This window comes from Pezoporus wallicus, unplaced genomic scaffold (assembly GCF_028554395.1).
Source record: "Pezoporus wallicus isolate ANWC-B61680 ecotype Strahan unplaced genomic scaffold, APGP_CSIRO_Pwel_v1 contig_2870, whole genome shotgun sequence".
Classification (NCBI taxonomy): domain Eukaryota; kingdom Metazoa; phylum Chordata; class Aves; order Psittaciformes; family Psittacidae; genus Pezoporus; species Pezoporus wallicus.
Genome location: NW_026636990.1, coordinates 326,060 through 350,613, shown reverse-complemented (window position 1 = coordinate 350,613; position 24,554 = coordinate 326,060). Strand labels below are relative to the sequence as shown.

The 24,554-nt window shown below is 37.0% G+C and overlaps 1 protein-coding gene across 3 annotated transcripts; it reads left to right on the top strand.

The window, feature by feature from the left end:
* Positions 1-47: 47 nt before the first annotated feature.
* On the top strand, positions 48-23,672 carry DHX29 (DExH-box helicase 29). Of its 3 annotated transcripts, none has more exons than XM_057402638.1 (27): positions 48-301; positions 2,044-2,117; positions 2,916-3,029; positions 3,569-3,698; positions 4,102-4,244; positions 4,809-4,934; positions 5,505-5,601; positions 5,913-6,074; positions 6,670-6,835; positions 7,894-8,017; positions 8,460-9,056; positions 9,771-9,914; positions 10,008-10,184; positions 10,781-10,921; positions 12,379-12,523; positions 12,739-12,859; positions 13,800-13,884; positions 14,458-14,546; positions 15,153-15,281; positions 16,208-16,283; positions 16,929-17,153; positions 18,033-18,169; positions 18,830-18,923; positions 19,623-19,925; positions 20,661-20,792; positions 22,276-22,372; positions 23,144-23,672. In XM_057402638.1, the coding sequence occupies exons 1-27, from the start codon at positions 118-120 to the stop codon at positions 23,197-23,199; spliced, it is 4,068 nt and encodes a 1,355-aa protein (XP_057258621.1). In that variant the 5' UTR covers positions 48-117; the 3' UTR covers positions 23,200-23,672. The 3 variants fall into 3 exon arrangements, with proteins under 3 accessions (XP_057258621.1, XP_057258618.1, XP_057258619.1); XM_057402635.1 differs by having other exon boundaries at positions 5,475-5,601; XM_057402636.1 differs by having other exon boundaries at positions 4,102-4,249; positions 4,814-4,934; positions 5,475-5,601.
* The last annotated feature ends 882 nt before the right edge of the window (positions 23,673-24,554 follow it).

The following is a 24,554-nucleotide window of genomic DNA, read 5'->3' as shown; positions in this document are numbered from 1 at the left end:
GTTCTGTCCAATGAGAGGAGCAGGGCGATGGCACAGCCAATCGGGAGCGGGGGGCGGAGCCATGCGCGGCGTCCGGATGTAGGGGTGTGCACGGTTCCGGTGTGAGTAGGGGGTGTCATGGGCGGCCGTAACAAGAAGTCGCGTGTGGGGAGTGCGGCTCGCACCGCCTCTTCCGCCACCGCGGCTGCCCGCGCTCGAGCTGCTGCTGAAGCTGGCGCCGCTGCTGGCGCTGCTACCGAGGCGAGCACTAGAGCGGTGCCGCGGCCGCCGCCCGCCTCCAAGGAGCCGCGTGTCAAGCAAGGTACCAGGCCCACGGCAAGATGCGGCCCCGGCTGGGCAGCCCTGGGAGCGGCTGAGTCTGGGGGAGGAGGAGTCCAGGCGGCTGAGGGGTGCCCCGGCTGGCTGGGAGCGCTCGGAGGGGCTGCTTTGTCAGGAGAGCCCCCAGGGGTGTGGCTTACCTGCCTTGGTGTTGCGGGAAGAGGCGTGCTAAATCTGGGTGTTAATGAGTGTCGAGAAGGGTCGCGGCCGCCTCATGCTCATCTGCTCAGGTGACTTAAACCCTTCTGACACAGGCTTTAGGCCGGCTCACTTTCTGGGGCGTCCCTGAGCAGATGAGCCTTGCTGGCTTGGGCGTGTTGAGTCAGTTACAAGAAATCATTAGACTGTTGGTAGCTCTTTTGGGGCAAGTATTGGTGTGGTACTTTACTAATAGCCTTTCTTACGGAGCTTCATTCTGTGTATGCCCAAAACCAACGTAATGTGGATTTGGGGTACTTTGGGTCAGGTGTTCTGTCTCTTCTCCCTCCCGGTTTCTTGTGCCTTTCCTCACTGGCAGAGCACAGGAAACCGAAAAGTTCTTGTTCAGGGTAAGCGCCAGTGAGCAACAGCTAAAACATTGGTGTGTTATAAGGTTGTTCCCAGACTATAGCGAAAACACAGCACTGTGCCAGCTACTGGGAAGGAGTAAAATAACTTTTACAGCTGAAACCAGTACATTCCACATGCTGTCTTGATCTAGTAAATGAGGGTCCGGGAGCTTCTCTGCAGGTAGCCAGAACAAATGACCTGTCAAACCTGCCTGCCGGCAGGCGGACAAAAAGAGAGGTGGCTGAGAAGTAGGGAGGTAGCTGTGCCTCCTGGAGCACAGCACTGCTCCCTCTGTAGTGGCACACAGCCTCAAAGAGTGGTGAAAGCTGTGAGGTTGCTTGGTTTTTTTATACCTTGTGCAGTACAAGAAACAGTATGTGTGTTCTGAAAAGGATAGAATCCATCAGCAAGCTGATAGATTCAGCTGTCATTCTAATGCCAATAAATAGCTTTGTGAATTAGTATTTTTTCTGACAATTTCTGATTAAAGGAGAAGTGTTTTAAGAGTAAGCATATCAGAACAGACCAAAAGCCTCTCTAACCCAGTGCCCTTTCCTAGATAGGGTCCAAAAGCAGGTACCCAGGTAAGAACAGGTCAGACATACAGTGATACTGCTGTAGGGTACTTTTCCATTCTCCACCAGTTATGGCTTAGAGTCTTCCTGAGCTAGAAGCAATGTTTTTTCAATGCCTTTCCAAATTGATTTCTGTACTATAAAACTATTCTGTCTTTCCGGACCTCAGTAAATGTCCTATATTCACAGCATTAGTGGAAAAGAGTTTAGCTATGCACATTGTAATTAAAAAAAAAAACCAAACCACAACCAAACCTAAACAATCAGAGCAAAAATCTCAATAGTATTGTTTTGAACCTGCAATTAGCTTACCCATTTGGCACTCATATTCCAGTAATAAGAGTGAGCAGTCAATCCTGTTTCCTCTCATTGTGCCACTTAGGATTTTAAATTTTGTCTCAGAGCGATACTCTTCTTTGTCATTCCTTGTTTAAGAGCTTTTCTGTACAGTTGATTGTTTTTGCTATGCATCTGCACATTTCTGTCAAATTAGTGTAAGATTTGTTTGCACTAACCTGTGTTATGCCGCTCTGCTTTACATACTGTAAATAGTGTTTTCTGTGTTCCACTTGTGTAGTTTATGCTTATTTGCAATTTGCAGGTCCAAAAACTTACAGTTTTAGTTCAACAACAGATTCCAGTGCTGCTGCCAATCTAGATAAATCTGTTCTTAAGGTAAGTATCTTCTTTACATAAAGTAAGTGGTTTTCATAGTACCCATTTAGCTGAGTAAATATGTCTTCAACTGTTTTTTCAGTATTATGTTATGAAGATAAACTAAATTCGTGTATTAGACATTGATTTGAGCTTGATATGTTTGGGATTTTGAGTGTGCTTTAAGAAACAGGGTAAATTAAGGGCAGAAGAACATCTATGTTAAGTAGTGAATGATACATTGCATGCAGGACTATTAAGAGTTACGTCTGGGTGTTTACTGTGCATACAGATTCTTCTTCCTGTCAGAGGAAGAATACACGTTTTATTCAACAACCTCAAGAGTAAACAAAGCTTGGTTCATGTTTTGAATGTGTCAAAAATAATAATTATTTTACTGAAATAGCTTTTAAAGAGAGATAGAAAAAGAGAGTGGCACAGGTGTATCTTGATGATCAAGTTGTTTTTTACTGGCTTTTATAAGTAGAGGAGAGCGGCCTTTTTCTTTCCACTACATTTCTTTTTAATTTTCTTACAGTATTTCCCATGACATACTAAGTTTTCTTGAAGAGGTAGATAGGTCTTCTCTGCGATAAAGAATTAATTCTTTTATTTTGAGTAAAAGCGCATAGCTTGCAAAAGTAAAAAGAAGAAAAAGTGCCTCTTTCATGAGAAATACTTACTGCACTTACAGAAAGCTGTAAAAGTTGGGATTTGAATTGCAGAGAGATTTTTATTTCCTTAGCCATGAAGAGCATTGATTATGTGATTAAAAACTTGTAATGTTTTGCTTTGTATCAATTAATTTTCTCTGTGCAGGTGATGATAAATGGTAACTTGGAGAAAAGGATTATTGATTTAATCAATGACCATAAAAAACAAAATGATGACAAAGGAATGATTTCCAGGAGACTTACTGCTAAGAAATTACAGGTAGAGTTTAAAGTGGTGTTCCCTGACCATTGTTCATTTAGAATAAACAGTTTCTTTTTCTTCATTTGTGTTGTGTCATACTACACTTCTGCATGTGGTAGCATGCTTCACTGGCTTTTTTCCAGTAGTTACAATAATGATTAGTGACTGGAATTGATAAGTATGATCATAAGTGAGATAAGTCTGTATGTATTCAGTAACTAAAATCTGAGTGTTAATCAGGGAAGAGCTTAATATGAGTGTTTTGGGTTTCTTATGGTTTTCTCTTCCATATGGCTGGAAAATTGTATGTTTATTTTCCTAACTAGAAAATGCATTCTGTACATAGGCTGGAATGTAGACTTATGCATATGAATACATATTTCCAATAAGAATATTACAAGCTCTGTATGCAAAACAGGATTTTCTGCTCTGCTTTCTGATACATTAACTTACGCTGTTTACTTCAGTTTAATGCTGGTTACCTGATATGTAGAAAATAGGAGTTTACAAACCTGTATTAGATTTCTGGATTAAATCCTAGTATTTTCTGATTCTAGGATGTTTACATGGCTTTACAAAGATTCTCTTTTAAGACTGAGCACATTGAAGAGGCAATGAAAAATACACTTTTATATGGTGGTGATCTTCACTCTGCTCTTGACTGGCTCTGTTTAAACCTTCCTGATGGTGAGTATGGTGACAGGGAGTTGGTTAGGTTTTTTAACAGAAGAGTAACAGGACCTGCCCTAGCATAGGAATGCTTTGTAATAGTAATTGAATATATTGTTTCACTAAGACCTGTATTCATCATAGTTTCTTTACTGTATGTGCTGCTGACTGGTTCTGGGATTTTATTTGGTTTGGTTTGGTTTTTTAGTGTATGGAGTCTTGTAGACCTGTCATTCCTAATCTTAGAATTCTATGGAAGTCCAGCAAACAAATGCTGGTTTATCTAAATGCTAAAGCCTGATTATATTTCAGGCATGCTGGTTTTGTTTGTTTTTCTAGTTGGGTCCCAACACACTTTATAAAGTTTTCGGGAATTATTATTTGCATATTCTGTGAAATGAGGTTTTTTTTTATTTTGAAGATGCCTTGCCTGAAGGTTTTAGCCAGCAGTTTGAAGAACAACAACAGAAACCGAGAGCAAAATTTTGTTCTCCTGTGTCACAACGTGAACGTCCACCTCACATAGTAGATACCAAAAAGAAAGAAAATGGCCCTGGAACTAAGGTAATCTGAGAAATTCATTTATATTTACTACAGGGAAGAGAGGTCAAAGTTTTCTAAAATACAGAATTTACATGGACTTCCTACACTGATATAAAAACTTCTAAAAAATATGGCATGCATAATAATTGTCACTCACATTATTCTCACTTCAGTGAAATAGTAATTTGAAGGTACCTTTTTTCATGTGAAGTCTAGAAGGCTCTTCATAGTTCATTTTTGTGGTCAATTATACTTCCATTTTCTCCTGGAATGGGTTCATTCTGTTTTTCAACAGATGGCCTTCTTTACAAACTTCTCTTAAGTTTGCCTCTATACTTGCAGTGGTTTGATTTCTGTGTTATTGTGCAAACCTAGAAATTGAAAATATTTCTTGCAAAAGTTTTTCTTACATTCAGTTATAATTATTCAATGTATGGAAGTATATCGTGAGATGTTTATCCTCTTTGGAAAGTTTGCTATAAGTTTTTTGTGTAAAAAACTTGGGTTTTCTATATAGTTTTAAGCAATACTTCCTCAATACTGTTGGTGAAAAGCATTGGTGATTTTACCTACTACTCTTGTTAGGAGACGAATGTGAGCAAAGCAAAAGAAGTGAGTATGAAGGAATGGATTTTGCAATATGCCAGGCAACAGAGTGATGAAGAGAACAGTGAGTCTGTGAAAGAGACAGATGAAGAGAAGTTTGACCCAGTAAGAAGTCTTTTCATGGAAGTATATCTGATACATCTGCAAGTAGTGGATCTATTTGCTAAAATTGGGGGATTTATTACTTTTTTTTACATTATATACTTTTTTTTTACATATATATACTTTTATGGGCTACTGAAGGGAAAAATGTTGAAACCTCTACTTTCCTAAGTTTTTTTTCCTTTCCTGCTTTGGTTTGGGATTTTGTGTTGGCTTTTTTTTTTTTTTTGTGGGGGAGGGAGTTTGGGTGTTTTGTTTTTGTTTTTTTTTTTTGTTTGTTTTGTTTGGGTTTGTCATTTTATACTGTGCTCAAAATACTGAATGCATTGTGCTGGAAAGGAAGAATTCCTGAAACATACCTTCATGAGATTAGGCAACTGACTGTCAAATTCTGAGAGGTTTGGGCTGCTAGTTCCATAAAAACTTATAGTTCCTCCTTTTGTAAGTTTGGTATAAAGTACAAAACTTCCACTTTATTATGAAGTTGATTAAAAGTGACAAGCATACAATATTCAACTTCTAATCAGCAATTTTTTTAAATAGAATGAAAGGTACGTACAGCTGGCTGTTAAGCTTTCAGAAGCAAAAGAACAAGCAAGCGTCTCCAAGCAAGATAAGGACAAGCAAGGCCAGAAGGTAGCGCAAGAGAAAATAAGAAGAATTCAGCAAGGTAGAGCTATGCAAATTATCTGTGTTTTTCTTTGTGACCTGTGTATTTATTAGGCCAGTAAATTTCTGAGTCAGATTGAACAGATTTAATCATCTTTCATGCCATTGTGTGAGTTGGGGACTTTCCTGAAGCTGTCCTTTCCATGCAGGTCAAATTCTAAAAAGTAATGTTTAAATATTTCTGGTTTTGGGTACTCGGCATGAATTGATATCATTATATATATATATATGTCAATTTCATAGTTGATCTTTTCATTTCAAAGAACAAATGCTAAGCAACTGTGGGTTTAAGTTGTATTCTCTCTCTGACAGAAATGGCAGTACTCGAGGAACATCCGGTATTTAATCCAGCTATAAAGGTTTCAACCCAACAACAACATGAAAAGAAAAAAACTCCCTCCCCTCAGCCTCAAGAAACCACTTTGAATTTGAGCTTGCTTGAAAAACCTGATGGTGCTGTGAAGGAAGGTAAAGGTGTGTTGGTAATCGTTCAGTACAAGCTTTAAGTGTACCACAGATTTCCAGTACTAGTTTTTATTTTTCTAGTACGTATTTTATGGCAGTGCTGCATCATCAAGCTCTGATTGTGGGAAAGACAGGTGGACTACCTCACTGACTGAGCTGGCTTTAAAGGCTCTGTATTTGTTTTATCAGATGATGTATATAGCTATTTTTGTCATATTGTCATGTCTAAAAGCCTTATTTTTAATCCTTTTTTTATAACTGTAGGGCTAGTTACTCTTTCCATATTCACTCCATCTTTTTACTCTGTTTTCATCACAAACTTTAAACTGTTAGATTATTTTCTGATGACCAAACTTTCACTAGAGTTCTTAAATTATTGGGCTATCAAAGAAGGCAAACAAGATACTGTGATTTATTTCCTACTAGATTCTTTTGTGGGACAAGCAGGAATATCTGTGTTACAGCAGTACCTGTATTTCTGTTGAACATTTCAGAAAATACTGCTCTTCTAATAAAATACGTTTGAGGGAAAGACTTTCTTGGCTATCAGAGGAAGGTAAAATAAATTCTAGGAGATTTAAAATGTGTCTTTTTGCTCTTGTAGTGAAAAAGAAAGAACCACTAGATATAAGAAATTTTGATTATAGCGCTCGAAGCTGGACTGGTAAATCTCCAAAACAATTTTTGATTGACTGGTGCAGGAAGAATTTTCCTAAGAGCCCAAATCCTACTTTTGAAAAGATTCCAGTTGGAAAATACTGGAAATGTAGGTATGTATTTCCTATAAACTTCACATTTTGCTTTTAGTTCATTTAAAAATAACAGTCTGGTCATGTTGATCCAGATTCATATGAATAATAGTGTGTTTTAACCAAATCTCGTTTTGTTTTAGTCCAGCAGGGAGGTATTTCACTTCTCTATAGTTCTGCAAAAGTAATGGTTAGACTGAACACTACCATAAAAATAAAAGGCTAGTGAATGATGCCATAGAGATGGGATTAGTTTTTAATTCTGAATGAAAGGTTCTGGGGCAAACCTGCAAGACAAACTTGGACAACTAACTTCTGGCATTCTTACTCAAAGTAATATATTAAATCGTATGTTCCAAGCATATGAATACCAAAACCCCTTAGTGATTGTTTAAGGTGGAAGAAAGAAATTTGCTTGACAGTTACTCTAAGTTAGTAACCAAAGCAGTGCAGTAACAGTAATTTTAAAATTTCTTTCAGAAAATGAATCTATAATGCGGTGGTATAAAGTAGAATATTATCCTACACAAATAAGTGTATGTAGCATTACAAATGACTATTGCTTCCTGAACAAGCCAAGTTAAAAGAACCTGTAGTCTTGCTCAAGTTAAAAGCTATTAATATAATATGCCTTTAAAAATACAAATCTGGCTTCTGGTCTGACTGGCATATATCTGTTAAAACAGATGTTTGCATCTCAGTAGATCATAAACTGTCATCTCAATTCATGCTAAGCAGTTACAAGCGCACAAATAAATATTTAGTCCTTCCAAAGCAACTAATCTTAATAGTGATCTGCATGTGCATAAATACTTCTGCTCTGAAGAAAGTGGAGACATTTGTTAAGAGAAAAAAGAAATCACAAATTCACTGCTGGAATCTGCTGCTCAAAAATTTTCTGCAACTCAGTCAAAGTTTATTGGCTCTCTCTGTTTATGAAGTATTATTGAGTAACAATAAGTTTATTTTACCTAGTTTTTCTATTTGAATTTCACTGTTTTAAACAAAAACATTAATGCATGTGCTATTTATATAGGTAACAAATTAAGAGAAATGCCTGTGTGAATTTGTCTTTCAAGGGTCAGGATCATCAAATCTTCAGATGATGTAATGGCAATGTGTCCTACAATTGTAACAGAAGATAGTATGCAAGCACAACATCTAGCTTCTACTTTGGCACTCTATCATTTAACCAAAGGACAAGTAAGATTTTCGCTAATATTCTTCTTCTTAGCCTGTAATCTGTTTCTGCACTTTTTTGTTAAAGTATCTGTAATTATGTTCTAAAAACAGTCTTACCTGTTTTTATGTTTTATGTTCTAAAAAAAAGTGTTGACCATTAAATTCTTTGCTTGTACTTTATGTTCATCTACTTTTACCCACAATCATGTGTATGTGTTGTGGCATACAGGGAGGAGATTTTTTTGATAGTAAAACTGTTCTTTCGGTGATGTAAAGAATGTAAGCCAGCTGAAAATAAAAAGTGTGTCATTGATATTTATATCACTATTTTCATAGTTTCTGTAGTTAGTATTCTTCAGGTTCTGTCATATGTTTTGCTGCTGGAGTTTACGCATAAAGCGTTAGTGACACTGCTAAGTAGTGTATAAAGCAATATTTTATTTCCTACTTTTTCCATCTTAAGTCAGTTCATCAGTTACTGCCTCCCACCTACCGAGATGTCTGGCTAGAATGGAGAGATATTGAAAAGAAAAAGGAAGAAGAAAACAAGATAGAAACGAACAAACCTCGTGATAACTTTATTGCTAGATTATTAAACAAACTCAAACAACAACAGCAACTACAATCTGAAAACCAACCAAAAGTATCTGAGGGTCCTGAAGATTCCTGGGAAAACCTGGTTTCTGAGGAGGACTTCAGCAGTCTCTCCCTTGAGACCTCAGACACAGATAATTTGGAACCTTCAAGGATTTTGTTCAAAAAGCTACGAAGTTCTTCCAGATACCAGAGGCTTCTGACAGAGAGACAGGAGTTACCTGTGTTTAAGCACAAATACTCCATTGTAGAAACTCTTAAAAAACATAGAGTGGTTGTTGTGGCTGGTGAAACAGGCAGTGGGAAGAGTACACAGGTGCCTCATTTCTTGTTAGAAGACTTGTTGCTAGATGAAGGATCAAATAAATGTAATATTGTTTGCACACAACCCCGAAGAATCTCGGCAGTGAGTCTGGCAACCAGGGTATGTGAAGAGCTAGGCTGCGAATCAGGACCAGGAGGAAAGGTAAGATGTGTCTGAATTCTTTTGTCTAGCCTTCATCAAAACCAGGGCACTGGGTTGTTGGTCGGAAGTGAAAACATTGTTTCTAAATAATTAGATGTTATTTTCTCTTGAAAAGGGCTTTTTCTGTGTCAGCTGTTTCTTTCCAAATTGTCACCTGTGAATCTCTGGCTATCAATGTATAATTTCTAAGATCTGTAGAGGGTGATTAAGAGCAAGAGGCGGTCAAATAGGGGCGCAGATTGCCCAGAGACTCTGGCATCCCTGTCATTAGGGATGGAGGAAACTGCCCAAACTAAGACTGAGAAATCCATCTAGGTTTGAGTGAAACTCTGCTTTGAGAGGGCACTTTTCAACATCAGTTATTTTGTTATTTGAAGACAAAAGCGTTCTGTGTGTTTTATGGCAGTTAGATATTTTTTTATTAGTATTACTGCAGAAATATTTTTGAGGACTGATGAGAAACCTGAAAGGAGCCCTGAGTTTACCAGCTCTTTGCTACTTTGGAGAAACTTAGTTGTAGATTGCAGTGTATTTTCCCTTTCTTAACAGAGGAAAGTGTGTGTAGGAAAGAACAGTGTGGTAGTTACTGTACTGTATAATTACCAGCTTGTGCACTATCTGAATCTAACAGTGCTTAAGTTTCACTTAATTTTTAGTATTTCTAGCTTGTATACAATTGTTTAAGTTATTAATCATTTTAATGTCTTTTTTAAGAATTCCCTGTGTGGATATCAAATTCGTATGGAATCCAGAACAGGAGAAGCCACCAGACTACTGTACTGTACAACAGGCGTCCTGCTTCGGAAACTTCAAGAAGATGGTCTTCTTTCAAGTATATCTCATGTTATTGTAGATGAGGTTATCAGCTGTTACTAGTCTTCACAAGCTATAGCTATTATTGGTCTTGAGTTGTACTAAACCCTTACTATAGATGTGTTTTTCCAATTATAGGTACATGAAAGAAGTGTCCAGTCTGATTTCTTGCTAGTTATTCTGAAGGAGATACTGCATAAGCGGTCAGACCTGCATCTGATTTTAATGAGTGCTACTGTAGATAGTGAGAAGTTTTCCAGCTATTTCTCACACTGTCCCATTTTAAGGATCTCAGGGAGGAGTTACCCTGTTGAGGTACATAAATATTTCTTTGATTATGCAAGACACTTTGTAGACACATACACAGTGTGTGTCTGTTTGGTGTCTATAGAAAATACACCTACATCACTTTTTTCTAACCAAAAATACATATCTTAAACATATGTTTCAGGGGCTTGTAACTCTTTTCTTTTTCGAAAATACAAAATAGCTTCAGTGCTTTGAATTAGAGTTGTACTGTTCTTGCTGATGGATTATTGATTTAGATCAGTCCATCAGTGACAAGATTTTTCTCCGTTCAATCTACATAGAAAGGAAAGCACTAAAGAATTCCCCCACTGCAATGCAACTGTCATTATACTCTTACATACGTTTCTCATGCATGTTTTACAGGCTGTGGTAAAGGTAATGTTCGCGATCACGTGAAGCGGCATTAACAAACTTGTAGCAGGTCTAAGTTTAGTTTTTCAGAAATTGTACGAAAGTTTAAGTTGAAATTTACAGGAGCTATTACAACATTAAAAGAGGAGGGAATGACATGTATGTAAGCTTAAGAAAAAACAAAGGAAAAGAAAAAGTTGCTGATTAGTTTTTAACATGCCTTGTATTTCTTCTGTGAATTTTCACCAAAGATTTTCCATGTTGAAGATGTAATTGAAGCAACGGGCTATGTCCTGGAGAAAGACTCTGAATATTGTCAGAAGTTCTTGGAGGAGGAGGAAGAAGTAACAATAAATGTTACTAACAAAGGAGGAGGCACCACAAAGTATCAGGTAAAATAGCTGTTTCTAGTTTTGGCTTGGAAATTTTGGTATTTTTAATTATTTTATCATTTTCTTTTTATTAAATGTGATTGGGTTGTATAGTAGCAAATATTCTTTCAGTTGATAAAACAAACACAATGGCAGTCCTATAATGGAAAACATATATTTATTAACACTACACCCTGATGTCAGTTTTTACAGCTCCTTTATAGTCATCTTGATTTTGCTGTATTTGACATTGAGTTCTCTTGTACAGATTCCTAGCTCTACATCTATAAGCAGCAGCTATAGGGGAAAGCATGTAACATTTTTCTCCCAGGTAGTTCTGCTAAGTAGTGAACCTAAGACCAAAAGAGACAAGGCCATGTCCTTCTTAGCTGGAAAAACTCCCAAAATCTCCAATTTGGCATGAGATTATTGCATAGAGGTTTTCTGTTTATGAGGCTGTGGTTAATATTGTAGAAACTCTGTAGTGGTAGCTGTGTGTGCTTTTGGATCAAAATTTGTAAAGGGAATTGTATAGATATGCCATCTGATGTAGGCTGTTTATCTACCTGTCTGCTCGGACTTGCTCTCTCTAAATGTATGCAGGACCGTTTAGCTTGGCATGGTCAGACATCAACACATACATTGAAAAATATGTTCTCATGTGCTCTGCTGACTTTTCTATTTTTTTTTTTCCTTTTTCTCCTCCTATGGTGGTAGCTACCCTACACATCGCAACAGTGTCCTTTAGTTGAAGCACAAGTGCTTTTCTGAGTGCTTCTCAATCTTTGTAGTTTATTTCAGTTGAGCCTTCAGTACAGAAGGATATGTGATGGCAAACGTCTTTAAGCGTGTTAATGATGAGATAATTTACAATAGCACCATTAGGCATAGAAGCCTAACACTGAGTATGTGTCTGTAAGGTATTTCTAGACAATTTAAATGCTTGCATGTTCTGCTAATTCTTCCTTCCTTTCCCTTTCTTTCTGCTCCAAAACATGGCAGGAATTACCACCTAAGTAACTATTAACTTTTATTGCAACCATTAGTTGAGAAAGGTGAGGGAGAGGAGAAAGGGGAGACTGGTTTCCTATATCCCATAATAGGAGTTCTGAAAGGGTACTAGCCACACTGTTAATCCCATTTTGAACTGATACCAATTGGATGCCACGTATGGTTCTGGGAACTGTTTTCATTTGCAAAACAGACTGTATGCACAGCACTTCTTGGACAGACTTTAATTTTTTGTTTATTTTTTAAATCTGGAATGTTGTCTAACTGCAGTAGATACTTATACCTGGGTTATGTAGATGGGATTTAATCTAACTCACACTGGTTTTGGTGGGAAGTTAATCAAATGTCTCGTCTCAATCTCTGTTTTGAGAAACCTAAAGTTAAATGAGTGACAGTTTGACCTCTGTTCCCTTACTTTCTAAAACACAGAATATGATTTTTTTTTTTTCACTGCTTTTATTTTTTAGGAGTATGTCCCAATCCAGTCTGGATCTGGTATCGATTTGGCTCCTTACTATGCAAAGTATAGCAGTCGTACACAGCAGGCTATCTTCTATATGAACCCTTACAAGATCAACCTTGAACTCATTTTGGAGTTGCTTGCATACTTGGGTACAGTCTACTTAAGAAGTTTTTATTCTCGGGGCTGTCCTTTGGAATTACTTTCCAGTGCTTTCTACTGATAATGAAGTACTTTACCCCAGTCCTTACATGGAACATCCTAAAAAGCATTTACCACAGGGACCAGAATTAGTTCCTCTTTTCCAGGGAAACTATTTGCAAATGCATGTTTGTTTTAACTATGTGCCTGCACTGTAACTTTCCAGACAGAAGTCCCCAGTTCAAGAACATTGAGGGTGCTGTGCTGATCTTTTTACCAGGCCTTGCCCATATTCAGCAGCTGTATGATCTCATTTCAACTGACAGAAGATTTAACTTGCGTGACAGGTAATACAGATACATTCTATACTGTTAATAGCTTAACTTAATCAATATGTTTGTGTTTTGAGGTCTGCTGTTCTTGAGAGGAGAAACAATTATACCTCAGGGCTGTTTGTGCTACAATTTTATCTAAAAATTATACAAGCAGAAATGACAGATGCTTACGAATGGCATAGTAACTTTTTTCATCTGATTTTATTTTTCAACAAGCTTGATTAATCACAAAGCACTGGACTACTTCTTTTCCACTTCTTAGGGTACAGAAGCTGCCATATCTGGGACATAGCTTTCTCTGGCTTACTGTTTACATGGAAGTGGCTACTTCCTCAGTATAGATCCAGAGAATATAATCTACCAAGACGAAAAGGCATAGTGTTGTAGTGACAGTTTTGAAATTTATTCTGTGGGTAACAAAAAGTTAGAAACATGGCATAAAAAGCACATTTGCAGTCAAATTCTGAAAATTCATAGATGGACTGAGATGTCAAGGTCTTGAAGAGAAGGAAAGTACAAACTCTGTGGCTGTCCCATCTCTGAAGGCTTTTATTACTCAGGCTGGAAGTTTCATGTATATATAGTTCTATGCAAAGTTTCAGTAATAGTCCTTTGAAGCACAATGTAAAGAACTTGGGTTTATGGACATCTAGTTCCCTTTTTTTCTAGTCTATTTCTGTCAATTAACCTGCAGTAGTAGTGTATTTTTTCCTGCATTACTATCAAGAGGAGAACACTTAAAAACTAGTGGTGTTAGCTTTTCTTGTTATTGTAACAAATGTTGAATCAGACTTTTATACCTAATCAGACAAAGTTTTCATCTTTCAAGTTACTAATTCTTGTTGCTTTCATCCTTTTTGGATGACAAACTGTTGTCATTGTTCTGGTCTTATATATTTACTAAATTAAGACACATTAAAAAAAGATTTATTAGTGTAATTTCTTGTTCTAGGCACAGGTTGATAGCTTTACATTCTGTTCTTTCAACTCAAGATCAAGCAGCTGCATTTACGATACCTCCTGTTGGTATTCGAAAGGTATGATACATTTAGAAAGGCAAAGTTCACCACTGAAAGGAGAAACTTACTGTGGGTGCAATTCTGAATTGTTTTAAAATAAATCACAAAGAATTACACAGCAACCAGTTGTTCCTGTGGTTTTCTCACTGCAAAAGAACAGTTCTGATTTGGTGCTCTGTAACACATAAAATCTGTCATGCTGTGGAAGCCTTGACAGTAATCAGGCAAATTTTTAAACATACTATTTTTCTAAGAGTTCTTTAATTGTTGCTTTCCTGTATTTTAATTATAGGTAACCAGTAACTTGCTGCCAAACTGTTGAATTAAAAGTTGACCAATTTTGGCAGGTACTAGCTAGTATTTTGATGGGTTTTAAAAGACAAAGTCCCTTAACTCTTGATCCTTCAGTAATTGAAGAAGACTAAACCATTTTCCAAGTTGTGTAGTTTTTTAATGCTCTGACAAAATTGTTTAAGGAAACATGGGTAAAAAGCTTCAACCAAACTCACTCTGTAATACCTATTAAAAGGATGAAAACTGTTAGGCAGACATTTCATAAGTTTGTTATTTATGTATGTTACTTCTTTTCAGATTGTTTTGGCAACCAATATAGCAGAGACAGGTATTACGATACCGGATGTAGTTTTTGTAATTGATACTGGGAGAACAAAAGAAAATAGGTGAGTTTGATTTTCATCAATCATATTGCAATTACTATAAATATTTAAGGTTAGTACTGCAAGAATTTTGGGTATCCTTATTGAAGTACAGTTCTGGACAAAAAGAAAAATGTGCTGAGCTTAGTAAACAGCTTGCAGTTTAGGTCCAAGTTTGGGACGAATCTTTGGGTCTTGAGACGGTGTGAAGAACAATAAAGGGAGTTCTCATAAATGTGGAGAACCATGATTAAGTACTGGTTTCAAAATAAAATAGACCCTTTTTATACTATTTCAGTTCTGAGAAATTATTATTTGTCCATTTAAAATGTGAAAAGCCCTACAGAATGTGTTAGGATAACTTTGAATGGCCAGAGAAATAAGATAATACATAGCTCTTTCTTTTTCCAATTTATACACTTCCCTTAGTGAATTGTATCCAAAGTTATACAACTAAGAACCTTGGATCTAAAGTCCAGTTTAGATCCTGGTTAGGTATGCTTAGTTTTCAAAACTACCATTATTTTCAAATAAATTAGATATATTATCAGTATGCCAGTATTTAAGTTAAGTATATATCAAAATTTTAATTCTGAAATCTGAATGGACACTTGCTTTGCAATTTTCAAGGTATCATGAAAGTAGTCAGATGAGTTCCCTAGAAGAGACCTTTGTTAGCAAAGCTAGTGCTCTGCAGCGACAAGGAAGAGCTGGGCGTGTCAGAGATGGATTCTGCTTCCGAATGTACACAAGAGAAAGGTACAGTAAACTTAGCAAGATTTTGTAAATGATAAAAATATCTTTTCTTTTTCTCTGCAAAAACAAGTCTTGTTGAAATTCCCTTTAATTATTGCAAACTGTGAAGAGTAAACTTACAGGGAAAAAAACCCAAACAACAACAAAATAATTCCACAAAAAAAAACAAAACAAAACCAACCAACCAAAAACACAACCAACACCCCCCAAAAACCAGAAGTTGAATATTGTATTAATGAAGTGTTATAGTAGTCATTTTGTTTCACTGTTTTTAAAAGTGAATTTAACTTTCAGGATCTATAGAATGTAAAAAAAAAATAAAAATTCATAATCAAAGAAAAAATGCAGCACCCATGAATTTTAGAAGATCATTCTTTAATAACATCTGCTGGATCGAATATACACCAAGCTTGCTTCCTGAACTTTGAATTTTTTTTATCAGAAAAATATGCAGGTTTTTGAAGTGGTATCTTTAGAGATGAGAGAAGGGGAAAATACTAAATTACACAGCACTGCAGAGTTAGTTTCTGTTACTGCAGTGGAATAAACTTTTTCCTGCTTGTCTGAAAGTCTGAAGCAACTTTCAGCTAAGAAACAGTTGAAGTATTTTAAAATAACCAATGACGTGCATTTTAGCCACATGCAAAACTTTGGATTTGAGATCTATGTGTTTTAAGGATTTGTTTTGAAAATCAAGGTCTAGCTGCTTTTCCCTCTGTAAGTGAAAACTTTCCCTAAAACTCTTGTGGAAAGCGAGCTACCACACTTGCCTTAATTCAAACGATGAACAGTTTACCCATGTATTAAAATACATGCCACCCCTCCATTGCCCCTCAAAAGAACATCTTGAAAGAGTGAGCATATGAAACCTATGTCTTTAAGTTGAATTTAAAGACAATCTGTGATTATATCTTTCTATGATGTTGCAGGTTTGAAAGTTTCATGGAATACTCTGTTCCAGAAATACTGCGTGTGCCTTTGGAGGAATTATGCCTTCATATTATGGTATGGTTTGGGTTTTAGAATTACTGACCTTGTTAGCTAAAAATATTAGATGTGCCTGTGAGGGAATTACACCTTCATACTATTGTGTGGTTTTGGTTCTTGGAGTTACTGACCTTATTAGCTAGAGAGGTTTGCTAAGGAGAGCCCTAATCCATTTTAGTTAGTGGGGCTTCTCCTACCAGGGCAGAGGGAACCCAGTACAGGTTGGCTGAAAAATACAGAGCATAATGCTGAGGAAAAATAGCATACTATACTATTCCACTTTATCTCAGAGTAATTGAAAGTTAGCTAAATAGCCTTCAAACTGATCTCTGTTTAAGGAAGCAATTCCATTTCCTCTCTCCTCGTCCTGAGTGAGCAGGATACACATGAGAAAACTGGCAACCTGGCAGTGCTCCATTGCATCAGGTTTGAGAGTCTTCTGCTAATTGTGACCATTGATAACATGCTTCTCTGGTCAGTGGTAAGCTTTGTTAACCTAAAGTGAGGTGCGTCCGTGTTCTGGGAACTGAGAGGCTGATGCAGAGGGGAGGGAATGTAGGCTTTTGATTGCAGTCATAGCTTTCTGGTTTCCTTTGTAGCTGCTATAGGAAGATTTTTCATAATAAATTCTTGTATTGGAATACATACCTATTTATTCCACAGAAATGCAATCTTGGATCTCCTGAAGATTTTCTTTCCAGAGCATTAGACCCACCACAGCAGCAAGTAATTGGTAATGCAATGAACCTATTGAGGAAGATTGGGGCTTGTCTGTTAAATGAGCCCAAGCTGACTCCATTGGGCCAGCACCTTGCAGCCCTTCCTGTCAATGTAAAGATTGGCAAAATGCTTATATTTGGTGCTATATTTGGCTGTTTGGATCCTGTGGTGAGTAAAATAAAAAAAATCTAAAAAGTATAGAAATGCTTAACAATACTTAACTTTTTACAATTAATTTGGTTTCTTGCAACATGGTATTTTGAAAGGATGATGCAAGAAGTCAAAATGTTTATTCTAAGGTGATTGCAGCTGGACATCGCAGGGGGGAACAATCTATGTGTTCTTTATGGTTGGACTCAATGATCTTAAAGGTCTTTTCCAACCTAAATGATTCTATGATTCTAAACTCCTAGGTACTATTTGCAAGGGTATAGTGAGACTTGGTCTCCAGTTCTGTCTGTTACAATCCCAGGGAATATGACACCTACAGAAAACGTCCTGTGATGTTGGTTACACCAACCTGAATTAGCCCACAGCCTGTGGACCAGGAACGTGCTTATGTAAAGTTATTGCGAATTAATTGATACAGTAACATACCATATGAAGACTGGGGAATGGTTTACACTTTCAGCTAATCTACTTAATTCACTGCAAGTCAGGAGGAAATGTTAATTGCTGAAACCTGAAAGTTAAAATTCTTTGTTCTCTTGGCATCTTGTGTTAATGTGGTGTAATCTAAAGTTGTTTAATCTGACCTTCACTGTACATATCGGGGATTGCTCTGTCATCTGGCAAACCCTTTCATGTGGGTTTTGAGATTTAACTTTTTTTTTTCCAGCCTTTTACATAAGGCACTGTGTCAGCAGTGTCTTTAATGTAAGTTCTGAATTGCATGTAGAAATTCTTATGGTAAGTTTTCCTTGAGACTTGGTAGAAGATAAGAGTATTTTAGTATAAGAATACAGGTTTATCATAAAATAGCTTTAAATTTTCTTTCACAGTAACACTTAATGATGCTTTAAGTGGTGTGTCATTTACTAATTGCAGGCAACTCTGGCTGCTGTTATGACAGAAAAATCCCCATTTACTACACCAATTGGTCGAAAAGACGAAGCAGATCTTGCAAAATCATCTCTAGCAATGGCAGTTTCAGACCATATAACAATCTACAATGCTTATCTAGGGTGAGTGATAATTCTCCTGTGCTTATGGCTGGATGCAAGTAACACCTAAGCAATGTGGTTCTGTAAAGAATCCTTCATAAGTATCTCATCTTGAATTGGTTGCACCTGAAGCTTTTTTCTTCAGAAGGACAATAGATTGCCAAATACTGCAACACAAAAGAGTAGCTTGCTTAGTACCTTATTCTTTAACTCCTTTTTAACTATGGTTGCACACATGCAAGAGGTATACTGTGTCTGCTTAGTGTGTAAAGTATTTTGTTTGCTGTTTGTGGTGTGCTGACCAGGGCACTTTATATTTGAGGAAGTGCATATTATAAAATGGCATAAGTAATTTTTTTATATTTTTAGGCAATTTGAGACCAAGTCTCAAAAACCATTTCTGAATTTTGTGTAACTGACAAGACTAACAGGAGTGTGTAATTTTTGAGCAAAATTTACCATGTATTTCTCTTAGAATCTGCCAAATTTATGTTCTGGGCATGTTCTCCAAAGTGCTCTTAGACCTGCAGCATTTGTCTTCATTAATGCCACTTATTTCTGGTTTTGAGTGGAAAATGCTAACCAGAACACAGTATTGCCTTTTAACTTACTACCACTTTCATAATATTATACTCTTGATGTGATTCTTTTTGCTGTAGTGAGACAGGATTTTTTCCTTAGGTGGAAAAGAGCTCAACAAGAAGGGGGTTATCGTGCTGAAATGACTTACTGCAGAAGAAATTTCCTCAGTAGGACTTCCCTGTTAACTCTGGAGGTAAACCAAATAATTGTACTCTGCACACTAAAGTTCTGTTAAAATTTCCCTCTGAAAATATTATTCAGTTTGAAAGATGTGATACATCACAGTTACTATTTGGATGAGACAAAACCAAGTGGAATGCTAGGGACTGATGAAATGCACACCCTCAGTCGAGGTAGCTGTGTCTTCATTTGAGTTTTGGTATGCACACTTTGTTAGTATACATCTTTGTAGTCCCTGCTGTTGGAGAAGCTAGTCTTTATGTCCACTAGAAAATCAAAACCTATGGATTAAAATGCTTAGATTGTGTTATTCTTGTATTGATCTCTTGATACCGATATAGGTCTCTTTAACAGTTTGACAGATTAGCCACAAACTTAATGAAGTTTTATTTTTTGTGAGAAAATCTTTTAAATAAGGCATATTTCCTGTTTTAAGTTTGGGTGAGTGAGCTCTCCTAAGCAGAAATGGATCTTTCATCCAAAAGTGAGAGACTGAGTAATTGCAGTATATATAATACTATCTAATAATACATCTATCTAATCCTGTATTCCAGATGATGTTTTTCTCACAGTGGTTTTCTCATAGAATATCTCTAGTAGAGGTATTTTTGTGGAGAGCATGAGTATTTGGGATGGAGTTGTCATTGTCAGCTGATGGAGTGGAGTATGTTCCTTTTTAGATTGAGTTTTACTAATACATTATTAATTTCAGGATGTGAAGCAAGAACTCATAAGGGTGGTCAGAGCAGCAGGGTTCACAGCACCTACAACACAATGTGGATGGAGTGGCAATGGAGCCAGTCAATCCGTTTCTCTCCATGAAATAGCTCTTCTTAAAGCTGTGTTGACTGCCGGCCTGTATGACAACATAGGAAAAATAATATATACAAAGTCTGTGGATATTACAGAGAAGCTGGCTTGTATGGTAGAAACTGCTCAAGGTAAAGCACAAGTGCATCCCTCCTCTGTAAACCGAGACTTACAGACATATGGATGGCTCCTTTACCAGGAAAAGGTAAATAAATAATCAGTGTAGCTGATCATTTGTGTAAAAATGGAGTTGGGCCTCTAATATTAACTAAGACACGCCAGTGTAACATATTTTCTGCCTCCAAGAATTTTGTAGTGTAAGGACAAGACAGCAGCTAAAGTAGGTACGCTGTTCTAAGAACAGTGGAACAAAAAAAGCCTGCAGTTCTTTGTGAAAATGCACTTTTTTGTTTCCTTTCCTCTGATTGAAACTCCTCATCCCATTCCATCGTTATCTGTGAGAGGCTCTAGATTCAGAAGTAGCATGTGCTGACCTCAGTAGTTTCTCTGTGTGCCTACGTTTATGCATTTGTGTGTATTGAGATAGATGGACAAACCAGCTGCTGCTAAGAAAAATACGTAACAGAAGAGTTTTACCTGCCTTTTATTTTAGTGCGTTTATTAATTTTGATGTCTCTTTTCTGAACATCACTAAGTTAACACTATCTTTCTGTTTGAATTTTAACAAGAAAACTGTGGCTTTAGCTAATGTCCTTGTATCATATAAGCCTGTCACTTGCTTAGAGGTGACTTATTTCATGTGGTCTAGGACAGACAAATTGCCCTTAGTTATTCTGTGTACAGTGATTTATGTTAATTGGATCTTAAAAGGAAAAAAGTGTATTTTTTTGCTTTTAAAAGTATCAATCAAGTATGTTGTTACAGATTTTATGTGGCTTCAGGTTTCTTGTTTTTAATGCTTCTGTTTGTTCATATGCAGGTGAGGTATGCTAAGGTGTATTTGAGAGAGACCACTTTAATATCCCCCTTTCCCATTTTGCTTTTTGGGGGGGATATAGAAGTGCAGCATCGGGAGCGCCTCCTGACAGTTGATGGCTGGATCCATTTTCAGGTGTGCTGGAGTGATAACTACCTTTTGTGATTTTAATGAGTTTTTGTATTACACAGTTGATGTACAAGCTGTATATGTGGGATGAAGACGAGGGAATAAGGAAGGAGAGAATTAAAGGAAATTATACTCTTAGCAAATCTCATTTGACAAGTTTGTAATCTATGGTTTGCAACAGATCAGTTCCTTCATGAAGAAAGTCAGTGCTCTTTCAGTAAAGGTGTTGGAAATTAATATAGACTATTATATCTATGTTCTATAGAGCTGATACTGAAAACATAAGTGTGCTATTTTATATACCCTTTTCTACAGTGTTATAATCATGTAAGTACATAGTTATCTTTAAAATACTAATTATTTAGCCCAAACAGAATTATTTGGTAAAGAAAAATATCCAAATGGAGAAAATACCCATTTGCATGGGTTTGGGCTGTTTGCTGATTCTGTTTGGGTTTTTTTCTTCCAGGTGAAAAAATTTTATTTGTGAATGGGAAAACTGCATTTTTCTTAGTGTATTTTTGAGCAAAAAAAAAGAATTGGTGGTGTGCTCAAATTCTCTGTAAATTGTTAAATAGCCAACACTGACTTTTGCTGGCCTGCCAGCTACTTTGTCACAACTTTCTGTGCCCATGTGGGCCCTGTTAGACTCGAGGAAGACCATAAGCTACAAAATATTTTAGTTTTTTGCACTCTACTGATGCAGGCAAGTGACCATCTAATTGAATTCACTGGGTATCATGAATATGGAATTTCTAAAAGCAGCTACCCTGTGGGTTTGTTGGATAACTTTTATGGTCCCTGGGAAGCTACAGGTTGTGTGGTTGCTGGGCTGACTAAATATTCTATTTTTCTACTGAGAAGCAGAATATGTTGCATTTTGTGCTTTATCCGTAATAGCTAGTTACTGTACCATAGGCACTACATAGATGAAATACAGACTGGAATAGCAAAGGAGGGATAAAATGAAAGATTCCTGGGAGAGGGTTCAGGTGTAGCCATCCAAGCTCCTAGTGAGATTTAGGAGAGGTTTGTGACAGCTTCCTCAGGAGGAGCTTGCGGCATTCCAGGAGGCCAGGCAGATGTCCTCGAGGGTAATGTATAGGTATTGCATATCAGGTATAAATTAATTTGTACTTTAATACTCGGGGGGGGGGGGGGGGGGAGGCAATTAGAGTAAGTAGGATACTGGTAATTAATAATTTCACCATATGCTGGTTGTTCATCTTGTATGTGGGAACATATTCCAAGTTACCATTCTGAGCTACTGTTCTTTAGGCTGTGATGTTACAACTAACAAGTGCTTAAAGATAAGAGGGCATAATGTAAGCCCAGTCATTTCATGAGTACACTCTCCATATGCTTAAAAAATCTGCGTATGCATCATGTTTGTAGGTATCTTACAATTCTATTTATAGGTAAGGTCATAATCTATGTTTTAGTGTAAAATGTCTGAATAATGTGAATGCTTGTCTTCTGTTCTTTATAGGCTCCTGTAAAGATAGCGGTAATTTTTAAACAGCTGAGGGTTCTCATTGAGTCTGTTTTAAAGAAGAAGCTTGAAAATCCTAAAATGTCACTTGAAGGTAACTTTATTTCTGAATTGCTGAAATTACTATTCGTTAAATAGACCTGGCGACTTTGGGGAAGCATGAGAACACTGCATTCTCACGCAGTAAGGGTTAGTGTGATTTGTGTATCATTTCATTATCTTGAGAGACGTCCAAAAAGTTACTACTAATCCTACATATACTATGTAGCTCACCCCAGACATACGATCTGCACAACTGGTGGGTTTTTTTAAAGGTATCCCTGATAACATCATTTAAAGTAGTAATGTAGTAATAGTTGAGGTATGCATCTCAAAATAGAAATAAGATAGTGGTGAACGTCAGGCATTGATGAATTTTAAGCATTATGCAAGTTGTCTCACAATTTAGGTTAATGATAGGGAACTGCATATTGGCCCCGAAGCAAGCAATAGAGAGGCACAATTTGAACTTTGAACACCAGGTGTTCAGAAGAATATTGTAGGTAGGAGGAAGAAAGGAAGCTCCTGTACGCTAATGTATTTGTAGTTAACCTGTAACTTTCTCAGTCTGTTGTGAAATACCGAAATGGCCATGACTAGGTCATTGAATAATTCTGGAAACTTTCTAATCATGTACTATGGATGTACTTGTTTGCCCTCTTGCTTCATAAAGGGGAAGCACTTGTCTTGCTTTAGAGTTTTGCGTAACCTAAAACAGTAATTTTAAGTTGCTGAGACCTATACTTGTCTTAGGATATTCTTGGGTTTTAGGAATCAATTTTTAAGCTTGTTTTTTCCTATTCAGTTTGTTTTGTTTTCTTCCTAGATGACAAGGTCTTACACATCATCAAAGAGCTGATAAAAATGGAGAGTGGTAACTGAAACTCAGAAATCAATAGCAAAATGGAGCTTCAGTAATGGCAGGAGAAAATGTAGACTCCAACATTAGCTGAAAGTATTTAAATGCTTAGTGTGGTCGATACCAGCCATGATGAGAAAAGTCTGCATGATTTTGCATAGACCTTACCTTTCTGTATGTCACTTTCAAAAATGAAATGTTAATACGTTTAGCCTTTTCAATACATTTGGTGCCATTTGTCTGAGTACAAATGATGGAAGCAGCTTCTTTCCAATATAAAAATGGCTGTGGTAAATTATTCTTTTTGTTTGATGTACTAATCATAACATCACTGGTGGTGCAGACTGTAGTAATGATAAAAGATTGGGTCCTGAATCTCAGTGAGTAGAATTCTGTTAGATGTGTTCAAATGGGAGACAAACCTCTCTTATGTGGGTTTCCTAAGTGGTATTTTTTTTTAATCGATGAACTTACAGCATTAAAGCAATACATCTTACACATTTTTCTGTATGGTTTACATGAAGATGCTCTAAGGAGATAATGTGGACTGCTGTGAATAAATGCTCAGCTAGACAGGGGTACTGCCAGCAGCTCCTCCCCATCTTCTGCCTCTTCTCACATCATCAGTCTGTGACTGAAGCATTCTGGTTCTCATTCTCTCTTAACCACTTGCTCACAATGTTTGTGTTTGTTATTTCTTTCATACTCAATGTTTTTTAACCAGATAACTTAATGAACCAGATGTGCTTATATTACACCTGTCCACACCATTTACACATATGAACTGAAGTTTTAGATAACCATCTCAGGTTTCAAAAATGAGGAATACTGGGGATAGGAGGTGGGGAGAAGGGCAGTGGCTATTAAACAACTGCAATCACATAGGAACTCTGTGTGTACAGGCAGAGGAAGAGTGTGGAAGATAGTTTTTTGTAATCTGACAAATACAGATTTTGTAAAGTGGATGTTAATTATGTGAAAAAAGGGCACTGAGGAAAATACATGAAAATGCAAAATACATGAGCTATCCAGTTGAAGTAAGACAGTAGAACTGGTACTGCTGGGCTGAGAGAGAAACATAAGCTGAAAGTAAACCAGTTTGGGCATAGTACCCTGCACTCAATTCTGGAAGAGGCAAGTTCTCCTAATCGTATTTTCCTATGAACTCTGAAAAATTGGTTATGTTATCTTTTTATTAATTGTGATAAATTAGTGGCTCTCCTAGTTTCCTAGAAGAGCTAGGAAGTGCTGTTTTCTAATTCCAAAGTATACAACATGTATGCAAGGAAGCATTGAAACAGTTTATTACTGAAGTTAAGCCCTTGGTTTTGCAATCTGTATGCCCAGATACATCCTTCTTTCGTGTCAGAGGCATAGG